The 21773-nt window shown below is 61.4% G+C and overlaps 2 protein-coding genes across 2 annotated transcripts; one reads left to right on the plus strand and one right to left on the minus strand.

Moving 5' to 3' along the window:
* Positions 1 to 1035: 1035 nt before the first annotated feature.
* CNNM3 (cyclin and CBS domain divalent metal cation transport mediator 3) lies at positions 1036 to 13838 on the plus strand. Its single transcript, XM_077134720.1, has 9 exons — positions 1036 to 2245; positions 7524 to 7667; positions 8349 to 8498; positions 8822 to 8991; positions 9160 to 9256; positions 9415 to 9506; positions 9695 to 9833; positions 11206 to 11305; positions 11730 to 13838. The coding sequence occupies exons 1-8, from the start codon at positions 1036 to 1038 to the stop codon at positions 11253 to 11255; spliced, it is 2052 nt and encodes a 683-aa protein (XP_076990835.1). The 3' UTR covers positions 11256 to 11305; positions 11730 to 13838.
* ANKRD23 (ankyrin repeat domain 23) lies at positions 9852 to 21727 on the minus strand. Its single transcript, XM_077133799.1, is given in 11 exon segments — positions 9852 to 16908; positions 16989 to 17087; positions 17220 to 17318; positions 17427 to 17525; positions 17612 to 17695; positions 17893 to 18018; positions 18302 to 18430; positions 18606 to 18661; positions 18664 to 18730; positions 19755 to 19937; positions 20436 to 21727. Coding segments are annotated over 10 exon segments (882 nt in total). The 5' UTR covers positions 19782 to 19937; positions 20436 to 21727; the 3' UTR covers positions 9852 to 16812.
* Between the last annotated feature and the right edge of the window lie 46 nt (positions 21728 to 21773).

Raw genomic sequence — 21773 nt, forward strand, 5'->3', positions numbered from 1 at the left:
GGTCACAGAACCTATACTTAAAAAAATGTTGTTAGTTTCATGATGTAGGAGAGGGTGTTTCTACAGAACCCTTGAAGTTCCTTTCAAATGACACAGACGCTAAATCTCATCAAAGTCTACTCTAATGTTAGAAAACTTGAAAACGCATAAAAGTGTAAAAAATATACAAAAATCACTTGGTGTGCACCTCCAGTGCTCCTCCTTCCGCTTGCATAACGGTCATTTGTGATGGGTGGAGGTCAGCCCCTGTTGTAGGGGACATCAGACTTCCTAAATAGCTGGACAGCGAGCGGCCACAAGTGGCGTTTCCAAGCCCAGCGTGTCGCCCCTCCGGGCACGTGGGCAGGTCCGGAGGAGCCCAAGGCTCCCATCAGTGCCAGCAACGCGGCGGCGCGAGGGGGCTGCAGGGCGCGGCCTCCACCTGCGGCTTTCCCGGCGCGGAGGTCGGGACGGACGCCGAGCCCTGCCTCAGCCTCCCACGCAGCGTTGAAAGCCCTCGAGGGTCTAAGGCCCTGACCTGAGAACACTGCCCTGGAGTCTCTGCCCGCGAGGCCAGACGCGCTCAGGCCGCGAGTCACACTCAGGTGGCGCGTGGGGGCGCCGCTCGCGCCCACCCGGGTCCCGCGTCCTCGAGCCCCCGCGCCCAACCCGGTCCCGCGTCCCCGAGCCCCGGCGCCCACCCCCGTCCCGGCGCCTCCCGCGCCCACAACGGCGCCCTCGATCCCCCGCGCCCTCCCGGTCCCTGCGCTCGAGGTCTATTTCCGACCCGGCGCAGTGTGGCCCACCCAAGTCCCCGCGTCCTCGGTCCCGCGCCCACCTCTGCCCCACGTTCTCAGCCCCGGGCCCACCCGGCGCCCGCGGCCGCAGCCTCGGCCTGTTTACGTCCCGGCGCAGCCTAGCCCGTCCCTGGGCCCGCCCCCACCTTCTGCCCATTGGCGGAGGGGCCGCGCCGTCCGGCGGCGATTGGCCGGCGGTCGGCGGCGGCGCGGGGCGAGCGGGATAGGCTGCGCGCGCGGTGGGGAGGGGCGGCCGGCGATGGCGGCGGCGGCGGCTGCGGGCCGCCTGGGCTGGCTGCTGGCCGCGCTCTGCCTGGGCCCCGCCGCCGGGGAGGAGGCGCCGGGCCCGCGGGTGCTGAGCTTTTGCCTGGAGGAGGACGGAGCCGAGGGCGCGGGGCCGGCACGGGGGCCGCCGGAGGCCACCTTCCGCCTGCGCCTCCGGGGCTCGGGCTTCGCCAACAGCTCCTGGCGCTGGGTGGCCCCTGCGGGCGCGGGCTGCGCGGACGGCGCCGCGGCCCCCTTGGCCGGAGCGGGCGGCTGGCGGGCGCTGCTGTGCCTGCGCGCCGGGGCCGGGCGCCCGCAGTGGGCGCCGCTGGCCGCGCGCGGGGGTCCGGGCGGCGCGGCGGCCGAGGAGGCGGCGCCGGCCTGGGCGCTAGGCCTGGGGGCGGCCGGGCTGCTGGCGCTGGCGGCGCTGGCGCGGGGCCTGCAGCTAAGCGCGCTGGCGCTGGCGCCGGCCGAGGTGCAGGTGCTGCGCGAGAGCGGCTCTGAGGCCGAGCGGGCGGCGGCGCGGCGCCTGGAGCCCGCGCGGCGCTGGGCCGGCTGCGCCCTGGGCGCGCTGCTGCTGCTGGCCAGCCTGGCGCAGGCCGCGCTCGCGGTGCTGCTGTACCGCGCGGCGGGGCAGCGCTCGGTGCCCGCTGTGCTGGGCAGCGCGGGGCTCGTGTTCCTGCTGGCCGAGGTGCTGCCGGCCGCCGTGAGCGGGCGCTGGACGCTGGCGCTGGCCCCGCTCGCGCTGGGCCTCAGCCGCGTGGCCGTCCTGCTCACCCTGCCCGTGGCGCTGCCCGTGGGCCAGCTGCTGGAGCGGGCGGCGCGGCCCGGGCGGCTGCGGGAGCGCGTGCTGGAGCTGGCGCGGGGCGGCGGCGACCCCTGCGGCGAGCTGGGCCGGGGCGCGCTACGCTTCCGGACGGTGGAGGACGTGCTCACGCCACTCGAGGACTGCTTTATGCTGGACGCCAGCGCCGTGCTGGACTTCGGCGTCATGGCCAGCATCATGCAGAGCGGCCACACGCGCATCCCCGTGTACGAGGAGGAGCGCTCCAACATCGTGGACATGCTCTACCTCAAGGACCTGGCCTTCGTGGACCCCGAAGACCGCACGCCGCTCAGCACCATCACCCGCTTCTACAACCACCCCCTCCACTTCGTGTTCAACGACACCAAGCTGGATGCCGTCCTGGAGGAGTTCAAGCGAGGTAGGGGCCGCGGCGGCGGGGCTCGGGTGCGCGCCGAAAGGACTCCACCCCGGGAGGGCACCGCGCTGCGCGCTCCCTGGGCCCTTTGCAGGTTGGTTTTGGGGCCCCTTGGCCTGCTGGGGACAACCGCACCCCCTCCGGGTTAGCCTCCGGGCCCAGATGTGTCCATCCGTCTCCCCACATCATCCCCTCCGGGTCACTTCTGCGTGCCCGGTCTCCGGGTACTCCGGGATGGAAACCAAAAAGGACCTATTGAAGAATGGTCTCCCCATGAGCCTGGGGGACAGAGTTAGCCCCACCGTGCTGTCTCCGGGGCACTGCTCAGGTCACTGCGGCTCTTCCAAGTGCAGTGAAGAGACTTACTTTAAATACTGTTTTTTTTTTCAGAAGATTTTGGGGGGGGGGACTTATACTCTGATTTCTCCAGAGGCGCCTGTCACTGGACAGACTTAATGTCCCTCCCTTGACTTTTTTTTTCAGCCTCTGCTTTTCTCGGGGTCAGGTCTTTCTAGCTTCCCCTTAATTCTGCATCTTTGTGCCCCTTTCCCGTGCGGGTGACGGGGAGTGCTGTGGGCTCCTCTGCCGCCCTCCCCACCGTCAGGTCCCGCTGTCAGGACCCTGGGCCGGGCCAGGCCAGTGTGGCACGGGTGTCTGAGCGCAGTGGTGGGTGCCCCCACTGCCGCAGCCTGGTTGGGCAGGAGGCCGGCTGCGCAGGGGTTCGGCAGAAACTGCCCATGCCAGCCCCAGGCCTGGGGAGCCCTGACCGGCCTGTCCCGGGGACCCTCCTGGCTGCCTGGTGGCGGGGAGGAGGAGCAGCAGGTGCGAGGAGGGCCGCCTCGGCGGTGCAGGCTGTGACCGTGGGGTGGCCACGGGGTGGCGGCGGTGCCGGCGGAGTCGCAGCCGGTACGTCCCATCGGGCCGGAGGCAGCCCTGCGGCCCTCATCTGTCAGCGAGCGTGGCTGGTGCAGGTCAGCCGAGAGGTGCCGCCAAACCTGGAGGCGCGGGAGCCTTTTCTTCCAGTCAGGCCTCCAGGCGTCCTCTTTTTGGGGGACAGTGCGGAGCCCTTGGTCGCGTTTTGAGGTGTGGTGAGAAGGTGCCGCTGGCACAGCTCCGAGGCTTCCTTGGGCGGCCGTGGGGCGTCTGCGCGGTGGGGGGCGGGGGGGTGTCTGCACTCGAGGAGCTTCCGGCCGTGGCGATGCAGGCGCTGAGCGGGTGCAGCCGCCCTCGGTCTCCAGAGCCCGCTCTGGGCTCTCTGCTGCCGGGCCCCCCCTCACGCGGGACCTGGGCGGGCGGGGTGCTGGGCACCGGGCCGCGGCAGTGAAGGGCTGAGGCCGGGACGTGCCCGGGGTGGGGGCCGCGTTTCATGGAGCCGGCGAGAGAGGATGAGAGCATGGTGGCTGAGGGGAGGGGTGGACAGAGGGGGCCCAGTGGGGAGGTGTGAACAAGGGGGCCCCTTGGGCAGTTGTGGACGGAGGGGGCCCCACAGCCAAGTGTGGACGGAGGGGGCCCCAAGGTGGGCACTGAGGGGCCTCCAGGGCCTGGGGAGGCAGGTGCCACGTGGCTGGGGGACTCGGGGGTCCTATGCTGGGAGGGAGGCGCCAGGAGGGGTGGGTGTCCGGCCACCCCTGTTCTCTGGCCTGAGAATGGTGGGAAAAGTGGGGGCACTGAGCAGGGGAGTTTGTTCTGGACGCGGGAATTTGTACCTGGGCAGAATCCTAAAAGGCAAACTCCTAGGAGGCAGCTGATGGAAGAAAGAGGAGAGGGTCCTGGGCAGAAGGTAAGAATCAGGTAGTTAGAACAGAAGAGGCCATTGAAGCCACAGGACTGGCGTGGAGGCCTGAATGCCCTGCCCAGCACCACCCCTGAGGGGCAGGTGCCGCGGGAGGGCTGTGGCCAGTCGGGGCTCTCCAGAGAAACAGGACGTGCGTGTGCGAACAGCGGAGGTCCCTTATAGGTGTCTGCTTGCTGCACCATGGGCATGGCAGGTCCAGACATTGTAGGTCAGGTTGTAAGTTGGAAACTCCATTGAGTGCAAAGTGAAGTTGAAGTCCCCCAGGGAAGCTGCAAGTTCTAAACTCCAAGGAAGATGAAATTCCCCAGGAGAATAGGCCTAGTGAAGTTGAGACGGAAATTCTTTCTGCCTGCCAAAATTCTCAGTTCTCCGTTCTTGGCCTCCAGCAGATTGGGTGAGGAGAGTGCCTTTGTTGATTGTAGATGCAGTCAGCCGTAGATGCGATCAGCTGACTGATGCTTGAAATCCACAAGATGCCCTCATAGTAAGAGTGAGGCTGGTCCTTGTTTGACCCGACAGCGGCACACTGTCATGTGAACGTCATCATCACAGCTGCTGGGGAGAGTGAGGGAGGACAAGGGCTGCCCTGGCAGCTCTGAGAAGAGACCATTTCCAAAAGGAAGGAGCACTCAGGCCAGGAGCTCGGCTTGTGTTCTTTGGGTTCTGTGACTAGAGCAGTTTCAAAGCTGAATGTAAGCGATTGGGGGGTGGGGAGATAGGTGTGGACAGCTGAAGTCAGCAGTCCTGGCACAAAAGCCAGCTGTGAAGGGTAGCCAGAAAGCGGGCGAGGAGGTCACTGGAGAAGGGGTCCAGCCTGGGAAGGAGACAGTCTGTGTTTTGGTTTTGAGCTGGTTGAGAGGAGCCAGTAGAGAGGGCAGTGCCCTCTAGAGCCCTTCCAACCTGTGGCCTGCTGCTGGACGCTGGGCTGCTGCCACTTGGGCCCCGGAAGCTGCCACCACGGCAGCTGGGGACCCCTCCTGGGGTTCGGAGTTGGGTGGGGCTCCTGGGTCCCTTCCCACGGCCTCTGTTCTGTGGTCAGAACAGGGGACAGTGGCCGGTCCCGCTGGGGCGTCCTGGTGCGCCCTCTGCTCCTTTTGCTTGGTGCGTTCTCTGGCAGGTAGCTCTACTTCTCCTCGTGGAGCCCCTCTCTCCCCGCCCTCCTCCGTGCCCTCAGTGCCTGGTGAAGGGCCCACCGGCCTCCTCCCTTAGGTCTCCACCATGTGTGGGAGGCGTTGGTGACTGCCCGGCGCGGAGCTGAGTCTCTGGCATCCTTGGCGGCGGCCATGGCGGTTCCCGTTCCCTTGGCTGCTCAGTGCCCCAGCGTTCTGGCCATCCTGCAGGAGGAGGCGCTTTTCCCAGGGGGAGACACCCCGCCGGGGTGGGCCTCAGATGGCCACTGGGGTCTCTCATGCTGGCGTTAAGGCCGCCTACCCACTCTGGCTGGCTCCCAAGAGACCACCCAGGGCCCTGCAGCCAAAGGGCGGGCAGCTCGTCAGCCAGGGCCCCCCAGCCCTGTCCCACCCCCTGGGGAGTCAGGTTCGCTCCCTGCAGCTCCGGTCCTCTGCACAGCCCCCTGCTATCTCGCAGGTGCCCCCTGCACCGTCGGCATTCTCTCCTGAGCACGTGACTGCTGTTTCCACGTTCTCCCCATACTGTCCCCTTCGTTCCTGACCTGTCCCAGCAAGGTAGGGTGCTGGTGCTTCCACGGGTTTTCCGGAAGCCTGAGAGCCCAGGAGCTCGCCCCTCGTTCTCGTAGCCCTGATGAGGGCCCCGAGGTGGGGCCTCTTTGCCCCCTCTGGCCATTAAAACCCGGGCTTGGGTTCCTGAGTCCAGCGAGACTGTGCCCCAAGCTGAGCTGATCCCCTGGCTTTCCTCGTCCAGCCTGACAGGTTGGTGTCCCATGGCAGGGCTGCCATGGCCCTGGGGAGGTGGCACCTGCCACTGGGAAGCAGCTGGAAGTGCTGCCTTCCTGGTTCAGCCAGCACCTGGTCCACCAGGGACCCCGTCTCTTCTTCCTGGAACATGGGCTAACTGTATACTGTAACCTCTGGAGAAGGGGCCTTCCACCTGGAGAGGATGTGACTTGACCCCCCACCAAGGGGCAGGGTCTCCTGAGCTTTGCTCCCTTGGTGAAGGGGACGGACCTGGGAACTCATTAACGTGCACAAGTTCCAGTTCTGCACTTGGACAGAGGACTTAATTCCTTGGGCCTCAGGTTTTGCCACAGTTGCCAAAACTCTGTAAATTCATACATGAATTCAGCCCCGGGTGCCTCATGCACAGCAGGTTCCATGTGGTGTGTTTCATCACTTCCCAGACATGCGTTTTCTCACCTCCCCGTGCCTCCGAGGCCGGGGTGCATCTCTCCGTGGCTGGTGATGTAGGTGATGATGGCGCGCCAGCGTGACATTTTTAATTTTCTACGGCCTCATTCCTTTCCTGGTCATATGGCCTTAATAATAAAAGTCATAGGCCTTGCCACCCATTGCTGTTGGGCAGGGTCTCAGCCTGCCACCGCCTCGGGAGGGGCTTGTAGGGGACTGGGGCGGGAGAATGAGGGGGGCGGTGCCCCTGTGCCCCCCTTGCCTAGCCCCGCCCTGCCCACTGGGTAAACCCAGGGCATGGAGAGTAGGCGCCTCATGGGGGAGGCTGGGAGCTGGATTTCTTGCTTTACCAGGACTCTTTTGAGGCAGGTGCCCCTTCCTCCAGGGCACTGGCGGGAAAGGGGGGGATGGCAGAGAGGAGGTTAGCGGGGGGGGGGGGGTTAGGGTGACTTGTGCCTTGAACTAATCTGATTATGTGCAGTGAGTGTAAAGTATACCCCGGATTTCAAAAACCTAGTTCAAAAAGATGTAACATGTCTGCTAATATTCTTTTACATTGCAAGCATGGTAAAATGATAACATTTTGGTTAAACTGAGATAGTTTTAAATATATTATTAAAATTAGTTTCAATGTTTTTTTTTTCCTTTTGTTAATGTGGGTATAACAAAATTAGAAAATGATGCATGTGGCTTGCCTTCTTCTTTTGAACAGATGTAAGGTTTTGTGGATGAAAAGAATTTACCTGAAGCAGAGCACATTCCTCAGGTTTCCCCAGCATTTAAGGGCACTCTGAGACTTGGGCTTTTTCCAGTCATCATTAACATTTCCTCATTAATCCAACAAGCAAGACTAACGGGACGCTCACGGGAGAACGGCCCAAGAGGAAAGCGGACAACTCCAGCCTGCAGCTCTGCCTCCCTGCAGTTTGGGCTAAACCTGTGGCCCTGGGATTTCAGTCCCTCACCTAGAAAACGAGGCTCGTGACACTTGTCTCATGAGCATGTTGAGAGTGTGGAAAGAGTCTGGGGTCTGTCCCTTCAGGGGCTCCAAGGAAGGCGGGGGCCCCAGCGGGCACTGCAAGGTGCAGCGGTGTAGGCACTGCACTGCCTGGTCGGCGCAGAGGCCCCTGCGGCCACGTCGCTAACCCAGTCCCCCCCCCAGGGAAGTCCCACCTGGCCATCGTGCAGAGGGTGAACAACGAGGGGGAGGGCGACCCCTTCTACGAGGTGCTGGGCCTGGTCACCCTGGAGGACGTCATCGAGGAGATCATCAAGTCCGAGATCCTGGACGAGTCGGATCTGTACCGTGAGTTCTGGCTCTCGGCCCTTCCCGCTTCCTCGGAGCTACGCCTGCGCCCAGCAGGCCTGCTTCACCGCTGCCCTGCCCGTGGGTGCTGGGCTCTGACCAGCATTGGCAGCCAGGCTCTGTTCTTCCCCTTCCTGTCTTCCTTGGCCCTCTGCTCTCTCTGGATTTCGGTTTTCTTGCTACATTACTGGCCTGTCTCCTCTGAGAAGCCCCAGGGTCCCCCACCAAGAAGGTCCCCCCAGGCAGACAGGCTCGGGGTCCAGATGGCACCTTGAAGTGCCTGCCACTTGGGCTGCTGCCTCCCCTGGTACCCTGGGCGCTGCACTGCCTGAGTCTCTGTGCCTTCGGGTGTGTCGCTTTCCTGCCGCCTCTATCCCCAGGACATAGTGTCTTGCTTGGCCCTGTACCCTGCCCTTGGTTAGCTGCTTCATTTGGCACTGCTACCCTTCAAGTGCACGCGTCCAGCAAGGGATTCCTGAATGGCCAAGGATGCCCGTTTTGTGGAGAAACTGCTTAGCTGTTGCACCAGCATTAGCCATGTCTGACTCCGGGGGCGAGGCTTCCTTCCCACACTTTCTTGGGGCGTCTGGGTTGGGCCTCTGATCCTGCCTGGGAGGGGCGGCAGCAGCCCAGTGTCCCTGGCGCCACCCGCACTCAGCTCACCCTTTCCTTATGCTGCAGGGGACGCCAAGGCGAGGAGGAAGCCTGCGTCTCTGAGTGCCCCTCTCGAGCGGAAGGAGGAATTCTCCTTGTTCAAGGCGTCTGACAGCGAATGCAAAGTAAAAATCTCGCCTCAGCTGCTCTTGGCCACCCAGCGCTTCCTCTCCCGAGGTGAGGGTGGCAGGCGGCCCGGGTCTCTGCTCTTGCCACCACCTGGGAGCCTGGACACGGCCAAGGCAGACCCTGCCAGCACGCAAGGACGCGGTCTCCAGAGCGCTTCTGCGCCTCCCTCCATGGCCCCGACGGCCTCCGCGGCCGCCTGAGGGTAGCTCTTTGCCGGAGCCAGACTGGGGTTGCCTCTGCCAGCGGAGGCGGGGGGCGGGGGGGGCTTCGGCCGGGCGGCGGGAGCACCAGGCGGGCAGCAAGAGGTGGGTGTGGCTGCCGCAGCCATCTGGCCCTCGTGGACGCTGTCCCCTTTCCCCACCGTGGAGCAGAGGTGGACGCGTTTGGCCCCCCACGCATCTCCGAGAAGGTCCTGCTGCACCTGCTCAGGCACCCCGCCGTCAACCAGGAAGTGAGGTTCGATGAGAGCGACCGCCTGGCCGCGGACCATTACCTGTACCAGCGCAGCCAGCCAGTCGATTACTTCATTCTCATCCTGCAGGTAACTGGGCCCCGCATGGAGCCACTCCCAGAGAAGTGGGCAGCAGAGGCAGCCGGCGCCCCCCCCCCCCCGCAGCCACAGGGTGGACGGCTGGCTTTGTGCTTCCTTCCGACTAGAAAGCTGATCCGCCCCCGCCTCTCCCTTCCCTCCGTCGTCTGTCCCCCGCAGGGCAGGGTGGAGGTGGAGATCGGGAAAGAGGGCCTGAGGTTCGAGAACGGGGCCTTCACCTACTACGGCGTGTCGGCCCTGACCGCGCCATCCTCAGGTGAGCTGCGGCCCCCCCGGGGCCCAGGACCCAGTGGCCCTTGACAGAGGCTCGCCCCCATCCCTGCCACACACCCCCTGGGGGAAGGGCTTGGCCACACCCCCTTGAGGGCCGTCCAGGGGGCGGGGTCCCCACCACTGATGCGCCCTCCCCTGCAGTGCCCCGGACCCCCGCGTCGTCGCTGCAGCCCGAGCCCGCCTACTGCCCCGACTACACCGTGCGGGCCCTCTCAGACCTGCAGCTCGTCAAGGTGAGCGCCGGTGCCCACCGTGCTGGCCCCTGGGTTTGGTGGCTGTACCCGAGGCTTCCCGGAGCAGGGTCTGTCCCTGCCCCCTGACCCCGGGGTCACGGCTCCTCTTCTCTGCCCCGGGGCCCTCTGCATGACCTCCCTCTCCGTCCACTTCCCATGCTGCCCGTGCCGGGGCTCCTGTCCTCCAGGTCACACGGCTGCAGTACCTCAATGCGCTCCTGGCCACCCGAGCCCAGGGCCTGCCGCCCGCCCCTGCGAGTGTGGCCCTGCAGACCCCTGCCGACGGCCGGGCCAGGGCCCCTGAGGACAACACGACGGCGGCGGCAGGTAAGCCTGTGGCCTGCGTGTGCCGTAGATGCTGTCTCCGCCCTCGCCCTTTCCTGCCCTGCACCCATTTGCTCTCCCATCTCCCCATCCTTCTCTCCCACTTCTTGCTGTTTCTAAGCATCTCGCACTAGGATCTGGAGTGTGAGGTCGGCGTCTCCTCCAGGGCCTGCTGGTGGGAGAAAGCTTGAGATCAGACCCTCTGTTGGCCACTTAGGCTGGCGGCCACAGCCCCTGGGACCTGGAGGTTTGGGTCACATGAGGGGCACAGCTTGGTGGAGGCTAGGAGCGGCAGCCTGTGATGTATCAGGAGCCGGGGGGCACGAACCCCACCCCTGCAGAATCAGGGGGAACAGAATGGAGATTCGGGGCAAGCAGGTTTTGGGTCGAGTGGCAAAGAGCCTGGAGACCTTCATGTTGTTACTCTAGAAGATTCTTTTATTCTGGGCTCCCAGGTTGGGGTCAGGGATACCCCAGGGTTTGGGGTTCCTGGAGCATGGGGGTCCCTGGAGAGGCCACAGAGGGGCTGCAGGCTACTGATGGCCTCTGTTTGCCGCCGGCCCCTTGTGGCCCCAGGGAGCAAGACCAGCTCCATGGACACTCACTCTGCCAGTCCTGTGCTAAGAGCCTTCAGGGCATGAACTGAGTAAACTCCCGCTTTTAGGGGCGAGGAAGCTGAGGCAGAGAGGGCGCAGGCAGGCCAGTCGGACCCTGCATGCTGACCTGGACCCTGAGCGCGCCCTCCCCTCGCCAGGCTCACTTAGGGAACAGCTCTACTTAAACCCACGCCTGAGAACCAAAGCACGTTTTGGGAATAGAAAAGTGCTTTTTGAATTTTGTGATGCGATAGGCAGATGTGGGGCAGAGAACCCACCTTGGACCCTGTCTGTGGCTCCACCCTTGTGTACCCATTCCTGGGCAGAAGGACTGTGGGTACAAGCTACACCCTCCAGGTGGACGCGGGCTTCCTGAGGGCGCGCCACCCTTAGGGGTCCCCAGGCCCTCGGGCTGACCCCCTGGATGGGGCTTTGTTTCCTGGGTGCCCTGGGCCAGCACCCTGAAGCTGAGGGCAGGTTCACACTGTCACATCAGACTCCAGTCTCAAAAGCCAAGATGTGGTTTGAGTTTGGTTCTCAGATCTTGGAGCAAGAGCCTTTTGGTTTTGGTTTCCCCGCGTGGGATCCTCTGCTGGGTCTGTCTTCTATTCCAGCCACATGTCTCGGCAAGGCAGGAACCTGAGCCCAACATGAGCCCTCCTGCCGTCCCTCCCCTAGGTTTCCACGGGAAGCCCTCTGCAGCCCTCCCTTTCCCTGGGCCGCGCGCCTGCCATGCCAGCTAAACGTCTTGTCTCTTTCTTTCTTTCTGCTTTCTTCAGCCCTCCCTCTAGACCTTTCCCTCTTTGGCACATTTGGAAAATGCAGTTGATAAATGACTGTGGACTAGTGCGTGTTTTTTGTTTTAAGAAAACACCCAAGGTAAATATCTTCTTCTCTTTTTCCTTCCTCTTTGATTTGCTTTCCCAGGCCTTGAGAGGCTGGGGGAGCGTTACAGATAGCCTCCCCTGCCCCCCGCAGCTGAAAGGCGGCATCGGGAGCTGCCGGCCTGGCCTTGGGAAGGCCAGCTTCTCCCCAAGACTGGCGCTTCCCCGTCCAGGCCCCTGCCCCAGCCTCGTGGCCTTGGCCTTCTCTGCCTCTCAGGCCTGTCCCAGGTGTGGGCTGTCATGAGGCCGAGCTTGACCGCCCACCTTCCCACTGGCCCCAGCTCTGCCTCCGTGTCTGCTGAGGTGCCCTGAGACTCTTCGAAGCCCTGCCCCGTCCTGTCCCACGCTGGCTTTAATGCTCCGTAGGACCTGCAGCCTCGAGCGGCTTTGATGCTGACGTTCCTCTCCCTCTCCTCCAGGCCCAGCAGACGAGAGCCCTGGGCGGAACCCGGGAGTTTAAGTTCTGGCTGGACAGCCCCAGGTCTGGGGAGTGAACTCCAAGCCAGTGGGCATCGGAGTGAGCCGAGGATGGCTTCATGCCCGCCTGCCCATTCCTGCGAGGCCACGTTTTAGATGGTCCTTATAGCTGTGGGTCCCGGGCTGTCCTCAGGACGAAGCATCAGTGCCAAGAGCCTTCAGCAGCTCCGTCCCCCTCCTCCGAGGCGGGGTCAACCAGGGCACAGCCCCAGACCACTCCTGGAAGGGAGGAAGGAATGCCCGTCACGCCCAGCCCGGGCCGCCTTCTCCCTCCTCCTGAGGCTGGCGTGGGGCCGTGCATTTATACCTCTTGGGACTGTGCCACGCTGAGGGTGCACTGCTGCCCCCTGTGTGTGGCTAGGACCTGTATTTCCTTGTTTCTCATCTGTTGGCAGCACTTTCTGAGCAAACTGAGAGCCTCCGTGTGGGCAGGGGGTTCAAGCCTGTGGCTCTGCCTGTGGTACACTGCTTGGCTCCCCGTACCACCCCATGTTTCTGAGCACATGCCAGGCCTGGCCTGGTCGGCATGGGTGTCCACGGGCCTGCCCCCTTGCCCAGCTCCCTCCCAAGGAGCTTGCTTTTCTGGACCCACAGCTGCCAACCCTGCCTGCAGGGACGGAGGTGGTCTCTCCAGCCTGGCCTGTCCCTTCCCTTCTCACCCAGGAACTGCCCAGTGTTGCCCGTTCCTGCGCTGTGGACAGAGGTCACGCAGAGCAGGAACGGGCCGTCCTGCTGCCCTTATCTCTCCTTAATTACCTGGTCCCAGGGGGAGGCCACCCCCAGGCCCTCCCAGATGTGGCCTGCATCTTTCCTGGAGGAGCTCGTGGCCGTAACGGGCACAGAGCACGGCAGGGGCAGGATGGCTGAGGACCAGACTGCCCATCACCTTTCATAAACATTTCAGGCTCTTTGCTTTTTATTTCTTTCTAGACATGGGGTTTTAGAGAACTGGGAACAAATAGGCATTTGTCTTTTTCTTCTAATGTCCATGCATTTTCCTTCCATGGTTCTGCAGCAGAGGAAATGGGGGCCTCCCAGGGACACAGGACAGTAGACAGGGTCGGGAGGGAAGGGGCCATCTGTATCCTTTGTCAGAAGAATGGAGGTTTGAGAACAGGGCCTGGGAGCAAAGGCACAGCGTGGTGCCTGCTGGGCCTAACAGCCCTCAGGGGCACTGTGGGGCTGCAGCAAGGCCACATTTGCACACAGCTTCTCTCCTCGGCTGCGTGTGAGGTCATGGCAGATTCAAAAACAACACCTGGGTCTCACCCCAGTGATCTGAGCTCATCAATCTGGGCATCAGGATTAAAACAAGTAATTTTGGATTCACAGAGGAGTTCCCTGTCCCCTGCACCCAGCCAGAACTGTGGGAGGGACATGGCCCAGAACTGCAAAGTGGCTCGGCACCACGCTACTCACACATCCTGTTGGGTGTCTACCAGCTTTCCCAGTAATGCCCTTTTTCTGTTGCAGGATCCAATCCAGCATACAAACTGTACTTAGGGCTATTACTATTTTTCCCCCTTTTTATTTTGAAATAATTACAGATTCATAGGAACTTGGAAAGATGATACAAAGAGGCCCCATGCCCGGCTCCCCTGGGGGTTACATCTTACGTGACTGCACGCCAGGAGTGACGTGCGGGTGGGTTCACGGCTCAGTCCTTGCTCACGTGGGGGGCCGAGTGGCCCCACAGTGAAGGTCCTGAACTCCACTGCCACACAGGGGTCGCCCCCAGGCCACAGCTAGCCTCTCCCCCGACCCCTGATGCTCATTCATCTGTTCCCCATCTCTTCCTGTCATTTCAAAAATGCTATGTAAGTGGAATTATATAAATTATATAAATGTAACCATTTGGGGTTGGCCTTTTTTACTCGACCTCATTCTCTGGAGACTGACCTTCAGTGCCACGGGTATTCAGAACTGCTCCTCTTCACTGCTGAGCAGAGCTCTGGGGACGGCTGGCCGCGGTTTTAACCAGTTACCCATTGAAGGGCACCTGGTTTGTTTCTGCGTTTTGGCTCTAGGAATAAAGCTGCTGTGAGCACTCACATGCAGGTGCTTTTGTGGATGTCATTTTCTGTTTGGGACAAATGCCCAGGAGAGCGGTTGCTGGGTCCTATGGTAGTTGCGTGTTAAGTTTTTCAGGAAACTGCCAGACTTCAAGGTGACTGTCCCGTTTTACATCCCCACCAGCGGTGTGTAAGCCCGTCTCCCTGATGCTCGCCAGCGTTTTGTGCTGTCACTCTTTTCTCTGAGCTGTTCTGATAGGTGTGCAGTGACAGCTCACTGTGGCGGCTGTGACAGGCTTCTCTGTAACGGCTGGTAGTCCGTGTCTTTGCCACGTGCACGTCTGCCATGTCTGTACCCTCTGAGATGAAATGTCCATGCTTTTGTCCATTTGTCCACTGGACTAACTGTTGCATTTTAAGACTTTATATATTCTAAATAATAGTCTTTCATCAGAGTTTTGGTTTGCATATATTTCTCCCAGTCTGTAGGTTGTTTCTTTATCCTTTTCATCTGGACCTAAAGGTTTCATGTTTTACATGCAAGTCTGTGGTCCACTTTGAATTAGTTTTTTTTTCTTCTTCCATGGGCAGGCTCCGGGAATCGAACCCAGGTCTCTGGCATGGCAGGTGAGAACTCTGCCACTGAGGCACCATCACACCGGCCCGAGTAGTTTTTGTACAAGGTGTGTGAAACTTGGATGGAGGCCCCTGTCGCTCTCTGGTCGTGCAGCTGTCCCAGCCCCAGGTGTTGGAAGGGGGTCTTTGCTCTTTTGAGTTGTTTTTGGCCTCAGTCAAAAATCAGTGAGCTCTATCGGAGATGGCTGGTTTCTGGTCTCGCCTCTCTTCCCTCACACAGTTCTCGCTACTGCAGCTGCCCTGGAAGTCCCACTTTCACGTAGACGCGTCCCTCCCAGTGTCCTCCAACAAAACCATTTTCTCTATTCTACTTCTCTCGCCTTTTCATGTAACTTTAGAATAGTTTGTCTGCGTCTGCCAAAGGAGAGCCGAAAGCGTCGGTGCTGAGCCCTGCCGGGCGCGCCGCTCCAGCTCAGGTTTCTGGTTTCCTGGGTGTTACGCAGTTAGGAACATACAAGCCCCTACTGTTCTGTTCAGTTTGCACCTTTCATTTTTTTAAGCAGTTGTAAATGGTATTGCATTTTGAATTTCAGCATCCATGTGTTCATTTCTAATATGTGGAAATATAGCTGACTTCTGTTTGTTTATCTTGTATCCTAAGAACTTGCCAAACTCATTCTGTGTTTTTGTCAGTTCCTTAGGATTTTCCATATGAACAAGCATGTCATGTGCATGATAATACTGATACTTGGGTCCCAGCCCCAGAGACTGATTTAAACAACCTGGACTTAAGGACAGTTGAGACCTTCCCTGGTGGTCATAGTCAGCTAAGGCAGAGAACTGCTGCTCTTTGTCATTGCTTGTCTGGCAACGAGCAGACATGCTGTAAGGCAAGGAGGCGAGAGCTGGAGCCCTGTCCTGCAGCCTGGAGATTGGGTAGCCTGGCTCGCAGGACCTGCCAGCAGCCCTGCCCAGAACAGGTGGCTGCGCTCAGGTTATTTTTGATGAACAAAAAATAATGGTATAGAAAGATTATTTTGTTTGTCTTCCTGCAGTACCAGCATCCTGGGGGTAAGGCTGCCCCATCATGGGGTGGGCCCTGCTCGTGGCCCCTGGCCTGGCGCCCCAGCCGGACTTTGCACATGGAGAAGGCAGCCTCGCTCTTGGCCCTGCCAAGGCCACCAAGGCGCTGACGCTAACCTCTGCCAGCAGTGCCAGCTCAGGTAGCGGGCATAGCCCAGGACCCTGCAGGCAGGCTGGGCCACAACCCGCCGCCTTCCCTCAACCTTTGCACTCAGCTTAAGGCCTGGCTTCTGGCCTTCTAAGGACCCCAGCTGTCCAGCAGCACTGAGGTCTCCTGGCCAGGCCCACACTAAGGACAGCGAGTGAGGAAGGAGCCTTGAGGAGCACGTGTGAGGCTGGGCCCAAACCTGCCATCAGTGCCCGGGCGAGGGGAAGGAGGTGAGCTTGCCTTCCTCGGCTTCCTCTCGGGGCGCTGCGTGTGCATTCCTCAGTGTCCAAGCTCCAGGGGTGGGAGGCTGTACCCCAGGGGCTGGGCAGGAGCTGAGGTTCCATGGGGACAGAAGAGCCTCAGGCAAACTAAGAGCACGGGCCACTGCCCCAGGAGCTGGGTGGGCCACAAGCAGTCCCTGCAGCTAGGTTCTTCCCGCTACAGCACAGCTACCGGCCAGCTTGGGGGAGGCCGGCAGGTCTGACCCAGGGCTCTAGATGTGGCTCCAGCTGGGAACCAGGTTTCCTTAGCGTCAGTCTTGGCTCCAGCTCATTTGTCTTAGGGCGTCCAAGGTAACCAGGCCGGTCCAGGACTCGTGCTCCTCTAGGACCTCAGCCCTGTCGAACAGCCCCTTCCGAGTCCTTAAGACCCAGTGTGTAGAATGTTCCCGATGCTGCTAGGGGCGCTCATGGGAAGGCAATCCCCCGCCCCCGCGGCTGTCCCTGGCCATGGGCTGAACCACCACCCAGCAAGAGAGGAGCCCTCGGGGACAGCGGTGACATGGTGGGCCTCCCCCACCGAAGGTCAACGACATGGAGGAGGTCCTGACCCAGCGCTGGGGAGCTCAAGGGTCAGGACCCCGTTTCTGCTCCACCGTGGCTCCTGCTACATCCGCTGTCCCTCATCTGGACCACTGTTCTCTGCTTGCCCATGGTCCTCTAACCTGTCCGTAGCACCAGCTCTATAGGGAAGAAGTGTCCCTTAACTCCAGAAGCCGGAGCCCTGCTCTACCTGCTTGCTGGACTCCAACACCTCTCCTCGGTCCTGGCAGGGCTGCTCGGAGGCCTGAAGCAAGAGTGCTGCCACCTGGAGAGGGGCAGGGTTGGTGGCTGACGGCCACTGAAGGTGTGCAGATGCGTGAGAGGCAGGGGAGGGGGGTCCCGGGGGGCGGATGGTGGCTGCGAGTGACCCACAGGCCCGCTGTGGTCAGCACCAGGTACAAGGGTGCCTGGCGTGGGCCTGCAGCGCTTCCCGGATGCCCCGCTGCCAGTCTCGTGCCAGCTGCACTAGGGTCATCAACGCCTGGGGAAGGGTGCTGGGTCAGTCCTTCCCGCCTGGGCACCCCCGGCATCCTTGTGCCCCCAGGCCCTGCCTGCACTCACCGTGTTCTGCACACCCAGCTGGGCTCCGTACAGCAGCAGCAGCTTCATGGCTTTGTAGTGACCATGCCGCACAGCCTCGTGGAGGGCCGTGTCCCCTTCCTGTAGAGAGAGCTCCTTCAGCGCTAGGAAGCCCCTCACTGCGGGGGTCCTAAAAGGCCAGGAGTAGGGCAACCTGTGCTGTCGCGGCCCAGAGAAGCCCTCGGGCCCGATCCCCTGGTGGTGCGGGCCCACCTTGTCCTGGGTGTCGAGATGGGCTCCACACGTGACCAGGAGCTCCAGGCAGTTGCAGTGCCTGGTCCGCACAGCCACGTGGAGGGGGGTGCTCCGGATCTGAGGGGGGTGAGGGGGTTGCTGCAGGCACTGCAGGCTGGTCTCCCCCATCCATAGTAGCACCCACTCCCCAGGAGGACGGGTGCCATGCTAACAGGTACCCCTCACCTTGTCCCAGGTGTTGACTTGGGCTCCCTGGTTAAGCAGCTGTTGAAGGATAGCCAGGTGTCCTCCACGGCAGGCCCAGAACACAGGTGTCCTGTCCAGCTGCCAGAAAAAGTACCAAGGCTCTCCAACTGACTGGGACGCCAAGCTGGGGTTCGCTGTGACCATGGGCTTCCCCCAGTTCTCACCAAGTCCCGAGCATCCACGTTGGCACCCGCATCCAGCAGCCTGTGACCTCTCAGGCAGGCCCAGTGCAAGACTGTCCGGCGAAGCTGGGTGGAGGAGAGGAGGCCCAGGAGGTGCAGCCATCCCTGCATTGTTCCTAGGACGGGGCCCCTGAACAGAGCCACCCACTTCCCCAGCATCCTGGGGCTTTCCTGCCCAGCCTGGGAGATGAGAGCACCCCTCCAGCTGTGGGGGGACCTGGTGCTGATGGCTGCATCCCCCTGCCACCCCTCACTCTCCCTACTTGGTCACAGGCATTGGGGTCCCCTCCATCTCTCAGGTATGTGTCGACCAGGCCCTCCTGGTTCTCAGCAGCTGCCTTCAGGAGCCTCTCCAGGGCCACGGGCTCCAGTTGGGCCTGGGGCTGCAGCTGGAAGGAAAAGGACGAGGCCAAACCCTTCCCCCCACGCCAGCTGCCTGTGGCACCACAGGGTCACCTACCTGGCCCAGTGGTCCCCAGCTGCTGAGTGAGGACCAGAGCACTGCAGCTCACTGGGGGGGGGGGGGGGGGGCTCCTCAGGGTGGGGTAAGCAGCCAGTTCTAGGCCGCCATGTCCAAGTGGCCTCCTCGCTGGCTCCAGGCTGCCCGCTGGGGAGTCCTTCCCCCCCGCTTGTGTGCGGGGCACGCCCTCTGCCCACCCTGCCTCTCCCTACCTCAGCTGGGGGCTTGGGGTCCCTGGGGGGCACTCTGCGTTTTAGTCGCTTCTCTCTCCATCTTTGAACCATGTTTTCTAAGTCAGCCACACTGTTCAGATTCAGTCTGGAACTGTTAAACCCTTCAAGCTGAGACAGAAAAGGGGTAGGAAAAACTCGTGGCTGGGGTGGGACCTGCTTGCCTGGAGACCATGGCGTCTCCTGACGTACACTGGCTCTGGGCCAGCGTCCCGGGCGGTCAGATCCCGGGGACAGACCCTCCAAGGCCCCCTGCTCGGAGCCTGCCCACAGGCGCCATACTCACTTTCTTCCTCTTCTCTTCTAGTCTCTGCCTCTCCCGGGCCACGGCCTCTGGGGGTCCCAGCCTCCAGGGTCATGAACGCCACGTCCAATCCCCAGCACTTTCCCATCACCTCTCTCACCACTTACCTGTAGGGACAGATGAGGATAAAGGCTCAGAAGGCTGGGGGGTGCCCTCAGAGCAAAGTCCTGCAGCACCAGCCCCCCGCCCCTGCCCCGCCGCAAGCTGGTGTTGAGGTCAGCGTTCTGGGTTTGAGGCTGGCCTGGCCCTCCTGAGCATCACGGTGGACCCGTCTTGGCAAGTTCCCCGCCACCCTGGAGGCCACCAGCTCCTTCGGAACCTGCCCTCTTGCCAGCTGTGGTCATCTGAGGCCCAGGGAACCGGCCACCACCGCCCCTGTCAGCAGGAATACAGGGGTCAAGGCTATGACCACGTCTGTTTATAGGCTGGGATCGTGCCCAGGCTCCTTTAGGCTGATGGCGCCTTCTCTCGCCCCTTGGGTCGTTCAATCTGTACCAGCCCATGCCACACTGCCACCCGCCCTGAGCTCAGGAGACACCCCCAAGTTCAAAGTCTGATTCCTGCTCTTCGTGGAGCTGTTTCTTCATCAGCAAAATGGGGTAAAAACTGTGCTTGCCTCATGGAGCTGTGAAGATGAAATGAATGGCCGGGACTTGTGCGTGGGATGGAGGCTGTCGTGGCCACTGCCCACTCCTCCCACCCCCCAGGTCCCCCCAGGGCACTGGCGAGCCCTGAGGAATCCACCCAGGGGCCCGAAGCGCTGGGAGGGTGGCACAGCAAAAGTGGGGGCTGCCGGCGAGCTGTGCCTGCCTTCCTCCAGCGCACACTGGTCACCTGCCATGCCCCCTCCCGGCACAGGCTGCCCCCCGCCGGCCTGGGATGACAGCCCGAGGCAGGCCCCTGGGTGGCACCAAAAGGCTCACGTCCTCCCCCTCCACGGCACCAGGCCCCCCGACCCCTCCCAGAGTGGGGGCGCTAAGCACACCCCAGCCACCCAATGTCTGCCGTTCCCTACCCCGCCCTGGGCCCCCCCACGTGAACTGGGCAGGCAAGAAGAGCCGCCTTGCTCCTGAGACCTGATCCCCTGGGCACGGAAAGCCGCTGCCTGCCCCACTGGACCCCGTTCCTTACCAACTGCTGGACACTGAAGATGTCCATGGTCCCCCTGGTCCCCAGGCCCCTGGCTGGGGCTGTGCCCTCACCCTTTTGTAGGAGGCCTGTCCCTGGGGGCAGGGCAGGGCGGAGGCTCACGCCAGGGCCAGATAACTCAGGGGCTCCGTCACACCAAGAGAAATACCAGCCAGGCAGCGGGCCCTGCTGAGGGCAGGGACCGGGGCAGGGCCACCCCAAGCTGAGTCAGCGGCCCTCAGCCCCCGCCGCCGGAACCCCTGCCGCACCCCCATGGCCACCACCTGGTAGCCCTGGGGAAATGTCTTCCCCCTCTTCGAGTCTAGGCTCTCTGAGCAAGAAATGTAGCTCAAACTGCCCTGCCACCTCAGGGTGAAACCCAAAAGGCCCAGCCCGACTCCCCTGCTAAGCACAAGGAGGCCAGAAGTGGAAAAAGCAGGTCGGGGAGGGCGGCCAGGATGCTGGCCTGTGGCCTCAGGGTCCGCACAGCCTCTAGGCGTGAACAGGCTTCCTGATCGTCCAGTCCCCAGCTTCACCGTAGCCTTGTCTCTGCTTGCTGGTTTCCTTTCCCGGGTGCCTCACCCCGCGCACGGCACCAATTCTTCCCCCACCCCTCCTGGGAGCCAGTGTCTTAAGCTACACCCCCATGAGCAGCCAAGCCTAGCCGCCACCAGCACCCCTTACCTCTTGAAAATGCTTCCATGCTTCTCGCACAGGTCCCCGCGGACAAGCCTGTGCCACAGTAGCTGTTCAATGCAGTCTCCCATCGGCCTACCTCAAGGCACCCAGGCCAAGCCTCCTGACTCCCTGTGGGAGGCCACGCACACCTTCACTGAGCCTTGAGATCTACCCTGGCCGTTGGAAGGAAGCCAGGGGCCTGGTAAATAGGGCTCCAGAAGCTGAGCTATGCAGGGAGGAGGCTGCCAGGGGAGGGGTGCGAGCCAGGAGGAGGAGCCCCCTACGGCATGCTGCTGTTCCCATCCACAGAGCCCGCCTCTCCAAGTCTGTCACCCCATGGCTATTTAAGGAAATGCAGTCCTTAGGCCCCAGGGTGCTTTTGTCTTTGCTTATGAGAAGGGAAAGTTATCTAGACTAGAGTGAGGGCAAACAGACAAGGAAAGCAAGACCTTAGCTCTGGACTCCACTGTCCACCCCAAATCTAAAATTCCTATCCTTCAACATTCAAGAAAAAGGGCATTTTGCACTAACAGGCTACATCAGAAATTCTCAGCAGGAAACTAATTGGTGCCCAAGAACTTATTTTGTAAAAAATCTGAACACTGCAGGGGAAGCTCATGACCCCTTGACTCTCCACTCTTCCCATGCTGGCCCAGAGATCAGGGTAACAGTTGAACGTGTGCTCCTCAGGTGATTTTCCTGTGGATTTACATAATGTTCCTATAGATATGCTTTAAGAGGCAAATGCGACTCAGCCCCTCCCCATGCCTGCATCCATGGCTCCGCCTGCCCCTTACTGGCCCCGCTGGATGCGTGTGCCCCAAGTCAGGCCCTGCGTCTGGGTGAGCTGGCTCAGCACCAGCGCTTCCACAGGGCACCGGGGTTTCTGTGCACATCTCTGTATACACAGGTTATTTCTCTAGCGCAGCGAGACCAAGCAATCATTGGCTCTGCCCATCTAAATTTTAAGACACTGCAAACTTCCACTTACAGTGACTGTCTTCCATGAACAGCGATTCCACAAGCAAAGTTAAAGAAAATGGAAGCCTGAAAAAGGAATGTATATATGCAAATTGTATAAAAGCAGGTACTGATCCACTTGTGGGGAGCTGGGTGCCCTGAGACTTTGCTGGCAACATGGCAGCCCTTCCTCTAGCACTTTCCATGTGTCCACCCTGTCAGTCCTGCCGTGGCCTTGAAGCAGGACCTGGTCATCGTCATTCTCGACTTGCAGGAGAAACTAAGGAATCAAAGGGCCACGAGGCCTGCACCAAAACCACACAGCCAGGAAGTGGTTTTTAACTGGTAATCTAGTCCATATTTTCTTCTTACCCAAAACTTATG

Source organism: Tamandua tetradactyla, chromosome 17 (genome assembly GCF_023851605.1).
Source record: "Tamandua tetradactyla isolate mTamTet1 chromosome 17, mTamTet1.pri, whole genome shotgun sequence".
Lineage (NCBI taxonomy): Eukaryota > Metazoa > Chordata > Mammalia > Pilosa > Myrmecophagidae > Tamandua > Tamandua tetradactyla.

What these genes read in the sequence shown, in the direction of transcription:
- CNNM3 (XM_077134720.1), top strand. Translation starts at nt 1,036, where the DNA reads ATGGCGGCGGCGGCGGCTGCGGGCCGCCTGGGCTGGCTGCTGGCCGCG. An exon ending in GGACGAGTCGGATCTGTACC is followed by an intron (nt 7,668 to 8,348) that starts GTGAGTTCTGGC and finishes CTTATGCTGCAG; the next exon opens with GGGACGCCAAGGCGAGGAGG. An exon ending in CAGACCTGCAGCTCGTCAAG is followed by an intron (nt 9,507 to 9,694) that starts GTGAGCGCCGGT and finishes CCTGTCCTCCAG; the next exon opens with GTCACACGGCTGCAGTACCT.